General features: G+C 34.3%; 1 protein-coding gene across 1 annotated transcript; it reads right to left on the bottom strand.

Moving 5' to 3' along the window:
• On the bottom strand, positions 523-6239 carry LOC107618622 (ribose-phosphate pyrophosphokinase 1). Its single transcript, XM_016320731.2, has 9 exons — positions 6036-6239; positions 5749-5943; positions 4627-4875; positions 3826-3969; positions 3137-3304; positions 2583-2652; positions 2216-2297; positions 1487-1646; positions 523-926 (listed from the first exon to the last, which is right to left on the bottom strand). The coding sequence occupies exons 1-9, from the start codon at positions 6150-6152 to the stop codon at positions 888-890; spliced, it is 1224 nt and encodes a 407-aa protein (XP_016176217.1). The 5' UTR covers positions 6153-6239; the 3' UTR covers positions 523-887.

Below are 6624 nucleotides of genomic sequence, written 5' to 3'. Positions count from 1 at the left end.
TTGAAGACATCTAAAAAATAAAAATTTTGATTTTTTGAAAATGAGACACTTATACTTTTGAAAAACACAAATATATTTCTAATAAATTTTATCAAACCCCCCTAATTACATTCAAATATCTTCAAAAAATATTCAACTAGTATATTTGTATATATTTATAAGTATTTGACATATTTTTCTACTAGAATATTCAACTACCAAAATAATTAAATTTTTTAAACCGAATAATAAAATTTCTCAAACACGAATAATCAACCTTTTTAAAAGCAGAATAGTCAATCTTTTCATACATATAAAAAATTAACTACCAATCAAGTATTACTATATTTTTATACTTTTATTTGTGCTTTGATTACAAATATGAATCAGTTAATTATATTATTTACAATGTTTAACTATAAATATAAATATGAAATATATATATTCATATGAATAGTTAATTGCTCCTTATATCTCGGGTCTTCTTGGCATGGATGCATATTTCCTATTGCTATTTATAACAAATGCAAAAACGGGAGGAGATCAACATAACCACGCTTAATATGTTTTCTTAAACTTGTCAGATATCAAAATAATGTTTCCTATCAATACAAAGGACAAAGATTAATGATACAATTAAATAAAATCTGTTAAACTGGCAAAATTCCCCATTTTGACTACATGAGTGCGTACTCCAGTAAAGGGGGAAAAAAAAATACACATATCATTTCCATTTTGGAGTTCAAAACTGCCAGCAATTTATTTTATAGGCACATAAAACTCCATAATTGGCTCTCTATAAGGGATGTTAAACAAAAAAGGTTTTATTACAAATTCACTTTACAACTCTTCCATTCGTTACTGCAGACACATAAGAAGGAATGACCATGTACCATTGATACAATTTGTCAATCAATTCCCAGACTGGAATAAGGTTCAATTCCACCCTGACAAAGAAAGAAAAAAAAAGGAAAGAAAGGAAAAAGTTGCAACATAAATTTACTTTTGCACTACTATATCTCATAGACAAACAGAAAATTAAATAAAAACTTAATAAATAAATAAATTATTACTATTATTATTAGTGCATATTACACTAATGTTCCCTGAGATTGATGAAATTTATCTTGACCCCCATTATTTGTCTAAATGACATTAATCGCCCTTAAAAATGATATTAGTATTATGTCCTACTTGGTAACCACTTAAATCTTAAGGGAGATCAATGTATGGTTTTATAAGGGGAGATGAATGAAATTTTCCCAAAAAGTTGTTGCTCACTGAAGGATACATAGAATTTAAACACAGGAAAGCAGCATATATTTATTCAATGAGGGAATTCTGTTATACACAATTACACACTAATCTATTAACAAAAAAGTCATCTGAAGAATACAAATGTACAAAACGAATGCAAGCATGCAAGTATTTAAATTGAGAGGGATGAAATGTACAGTGAGATATCATATATGCAACCAAAATTATTTTACAGAAATATGCTACTCACTGAGCAGTCATCATGAACACGCCATACAGTCTCGCCCAGAAGGTTCGCCACTGATAGGACAGTTAGCTGTGGAAAATAATTCTGTTCTGCCACTGGAATTGTATTCGTTATGATGACTTCTTGAAACAAGCCGCTTGACAACCTTTCTATAGCAGGAGGACTGCAAAGGCAAAAATGTTGCACGTGTGAAAATGCTAGAAATAGAAAAAAACTCTCATTCACTTCTACCAATAGAAGAAACACAAAAGCAACAAAACAAAAGAGAAACTACACAACCCGGAAAGGTCTGCATACTAGTGCCATTTAAAGCACATTCTCTACCGTTATCAAAGGGAAAATAAAGAGGGTTAGAATACAGTCACTGCGATCCCTAGCGAAACCACTCTCAACCCTAACAAAGATTAAGGCTAGTATTCATAACTGCAGAAATACCAACTTTGCAACAACCTTTATTTTCACAATAGATGACAAATGTCTAAACAGATGCACATAAAGTTTGTCGTAATAAATCACTTGAAATGCATAAACAGCACACAATGGCAAAAGGAAACAAAAACAGGTATAGGTCAAAAGAACTTGAGCCAGCTTATTTATTTTCCCTTGTTATATATGCCCAAAAAATGAACAGAGAACTCAATTAAAACTTCAAGGACCAATGATAATATTTGGCTGCAGTTGTACATTCACAAAAACTGTGACATGATTAATAGAACACAAAGATCGCTATACCTGAAAACAGCATGTGTACTGCATGCATAGACTTCTCTTGCCCCTTCTTGATGCAATAGTGCTGCACCTTTGGCAATGGTTCCTATAGAAATTCCAAATTTAGTCAGGGGGGAAAAAGGAGAGATAGATGATCAGAATTAGCTAATCCTCCCATATTTCATCCAAGAGAAATTATTGAGCCAAACAATCAAGAATCTTAGAAGTTATATACAATCTCATGTCAAGCTCTTGAAAATAATTATAATAAAGGAATGGAGTGGTATATAATTTAAGTGGTTAGGTATAGAACTAGACGAGTAATTATTTTCATCTTTAATATGCATTATAAAATTATTGTGGTTGCCAAACAAGTTTGACACAAACTCACCAGCTGTATCAATCATGTCATCTACCATCACGGCTACCTTTCCTTTTACATCACCTATCAAATTCATCACCTGCAAATGAATTTTACCAATCAGAATGCCTTGAAGGCGCTTCAGTTTAGCACTATATAAAAATAAGCTTTAGCACGAACTTCCAAAGTAAAAAAAGTAGTCATCACTCAGATTAGGCAGTGTTTCAAAACCCAAACCAGATTTAGCATACTAGCCACGAACTGGTCTTGTTAGAGGTTTGGGTTTTACTGCATAACCATTTGGTAATAAAGGCTCTTGCACTTATTATCTGAACCATGTGTCATAAACCATCTCTCTCAAAGTTTTTATGTTATTGGGTAGAGGCATATGAATGGCTATATATCCAAATATAAAAAAATAAAAAAACAAAAAAAATTAAGAGAAAGTTATAAATTATCTATATATCTATTCCATTTCTTTCTATCAATAATCATAATATCATATCTTGAGTAACTAAGCTGGAGCTTAACTGTTTTGATCGAGACATCTACATTCTAGAATCAAGAAGAGTACGGGATCACACCTCAGCAACATTATGCCCATGTCGCCTTTTATCAACAATAGCTAAAGGAGCATCAGATAATTTTTTGGCAAAAGCACGTGCTCTAGCAACACCACCAACATCAGGCGAGACAACTACCAAATCATCTGAACAAATAGTCTTGCTGGCAAGGTAATCAAGTATAACTGGCTGAATATGTCACAAAACAACATATGATTAATCAATGAACGAAAATATATAAAAACCACTAGGCAACACATATAAATAAATAAATAAATAAATAAAACACAAACTAAAAATATCATTAGCATTAGCATATCTCAAATATACATACTGAATGACGGGTAGAGACTACATCATATATCTTTTTATAGAATAGTCTCACTTCAATAAGCGTACTAGATATAATTCAATAACATCATTTTACCAATCCTAACTATTAATAAACTCATCTCCTGAACCACATAATCATAGACCTCAATGATTGTAATATATAAATAGTGAAATAGGCACGTCACTAGAAGGTTTCGATTTCAATTAGATTTGAAATGTTACTTTACAAGAAAGTAGCAAATTATTTACCGGCCACAACTTATTAGATATATATATAGCACTTTCACGGGCACATTAATATTAAAAGAATAAAAAAATTTCATCCTTCCATGCTAGTCTATGATAATGACATGACCCAAATAATATACTCTAATTACCTGTCCATACACATGATCAACTGGAATATCAAAATAGCCCATGGCCTGCCCAGAATGGAGATCGCAAGCGAGAACACGGTTTGCACCTGCTTCAGTAATTAAATTTGCTACAAGCTTGGCTGCAATGGATTCACGCCCTTGTGTCTGGAAGAGTAGTTTAAGATCATGTAACTAAACTGGACTTGGATAAAGAATATTTTAGCTACTTTCATCAACTTGAACTGTGACATAACATTTCTATAGCAATGTATGAGAAGTGCTAGGTAATAAGTTTAGAACTTTTAAGAATTTATGACTTCAGCAGCTGCTCTTTGGCAGTTGCAAGTAGATATTTCTGCCCGTAATTTTGGCATATTTTCCCTCATTTTCAGGCGGATATTGTTGTCAGTACATATGTTGTGTATTTTCATATCCACAGATTCATACTCCAAAAGCAAAATGTATACACTTTGAACTATATCCTATCAAGTCAAAGAAACTAACCAAGGGAGAGGTGTAAATAAGATAACTAGCTCCAACAAATATTGCAGCAGCCCACATTCATGAGAAAATAGCTTCAGACATGATTGTGTACTATGCAAGATTTTCTAATACTATATATCCTAGTTATTGAAACATTTTGGTGCCAAAATGTATTGGGCACTACTGGTCATATATCCTTCCAACATATACTGAACCCAATTTGCACGAAACACCGACAAAGTAGGGGAACAACAAAGAGTACACACTTTCATCACAGTTGAAAAAATAACGCATATATCTTATGTATTTACACAATTAAAATAAAAGCAGAAAGCTGACCTTTCTATCAGCTCTAGCATATCCAAAATATGGAATGACTGCAGTAATATTTTTGGCTGAAGCTCTCCTGCAGGCATCAATCATTATGAGTAGCTCCATAAGATTCTCATTGGCGGGTGGACATGTGGGCTGCACAAGAAACACATCACACCCTCTGACACTCTCTTGCAGCTGAACATATATCTCACCATCAGCAAAACGCTTAATCTTAATTTTCCCCAGCTGCAGCCCCAAGTAGCACGCAATTTCCTAGACAAATAAATAACATCACATCAGACTTCATGTTAATAAATAGTTCTACAGTAGAATAAGCAAAGAAAAAAAAAACAACAATAAAGCCTTGTCCCACTAGGTGGGGTCGGCTACATGAATCAAACGACGCCATTGAGCTCTATCATGTATCATGTCTATAGAGATACACGTTTACATGTAGATCTCGTTTGACCACCTCATGGATGGTCTTCTTAGGTCTTCCTCTGTCTTTCAAAATTAATGTGATACATATTGGCTATAGAAGATGAGGCTGTATATTATTTCAATAGAAATAAATAAAGAGATAAAGGATCAATGTAACTTCGCATACACCAATTCACATATATAGGACTCAATTCGCATACCCTAAACCTTAATCCAATCTTGCATAAACAACCTGAACCACTCTCCACTCTTTGTCTCGTATCAGCTCCCAGCTTTCAACTCTCGAGATTTTCGGTGTTTACTCAATAATAAAACAGGACATGTTCTTGATTTGTTATACATATACTAACCTCCCTAGAGAGATGTCAACATCATGTATATAAACAAGGTCAATGTCACATTTTACAAAATACAAGTCTGGCAACCATAAAGTTCAGGAGAGGCTAGACTAGAATGTAGTATGATTTTACAAATGGAATACTTTGCATAATATTAGTCATAAGAATAATTTACTCTAGTAATCCTCTCTATCTATATCTATACAAGTACAAAGCGGATTTTCCCATGGCTAACTTTTCTATTCCAAAATTGGCACTCTTCTCAACCTAATATAATTCCAAAAAATAAGCAGCTAAATCTACAAAAAGAACCCAAATTTCTTTGCAAATTAATGCACGGAAGTGTTCTGCAAATTGAAAGGGTTACCTGAGCAAGAGCAGGATTTGCAGTACCGGAGAATATTCTGAGACGGGTATCATTCTTGTTGACCAAATCCTGCACGCGCGTGTTGGGCGCTACAAGAAAACTCGGAATGGCGGTTCCGCTGCCGCCAATAAGCATGTCAGTTTGATTGGTTGCTCTGCCATTATCGAACTTCAACGGCTCTATGAGCTTGCACCTCTGCAACCACCAAACTAATCAATCAAACAACAACTTTCATTTTTCTTTGCACAAAATCAAGAATGAATTAGGTCAGTGAGTTGTTGACTTACGACGGCATTTTGGGGAGAGAAGCGAGGGAGAGGATTGATTGGAGCGGAACGACGACGTGGGGAGGGAAGAGTGAAGGCGGAGGAAGAAGCAGAGTGGGAGTGGAGTAGAGTAGACATCGCGAGACGAAGCCTGTGTTTCCAGTGACCGGTGAATTCGGATTAGTTCAAGGAAAATCCAATGGACATTTTCGGAATTTTATTAAAAATTTGGATAAGATATAAATTGATATAATAAACAAAAATGAAAAATCACAATATTTGAATAAAAATTAAAAATAAACCTCTCTACTTGGATCCTAACAAATTAGGCAAGTGCTAGGGTGTAGATTGAAAATTGTATCTAGTATCTACTAGGGTGGTAATATGTACTCTATCCGCGGGTACCCAACTCAATCTCACCCGTTCGAGTAGGGTTGTCAACCCGATCCGCAGCAGGTAGAGTAGGGTGCAGGTAGGGTTTTTGTGCATGTTGAGCTTCAATCCTACCCAACTAACCCGCACTCTATATATATTTATATTATATACTCAAGGTTGTCGAACTCGGGAGTCTAAGTAAACTCGTGGAATTGACCTAGACTCGACTCGCGAG

This window comes from Arachis ipaensis, chromosome B09 (assembly GCF_000816755.2).
Source record: "Arachis ipaensis cultivar K30076 chromosome B09, Araip1.1, whole genome shotgun sequence".
NCBI classification, from domain to species: Eukaryota; Viridiplantae; Streptophyta; class Magnoliopsida; order Fabales; family Fabaceae; genus Arachis; species Arachis ipaensis.
This window is presented reverse-complemented; position numbering and strand designations above follow the sequence as displayed.

Bases quoted from the DNA above. Each gene is read 5' to 3' on its own strand.
- LOC107618622 (XM_016320731.2), bottom strand. From the start codon at position 6,152: ATGTCTACTCTACTCCACTCCCACTCTGCTTCTTCCTCCGCCTTCACT. The intron at 3,970-4,626 runs GTCAGCTTTCTG...CTACTCTTCCAG, and splicing joins ATGCTAGAGCTGATAGAAAG to ACACAAGGGCGTGAATCCAT. The intron at 3,305-3,825 runs GTAATTAGAGTA...TGACATATTCAG, and splicing joins TTGATCATGTGTATGGACAG to CCAGTTATACTTGATTACCT.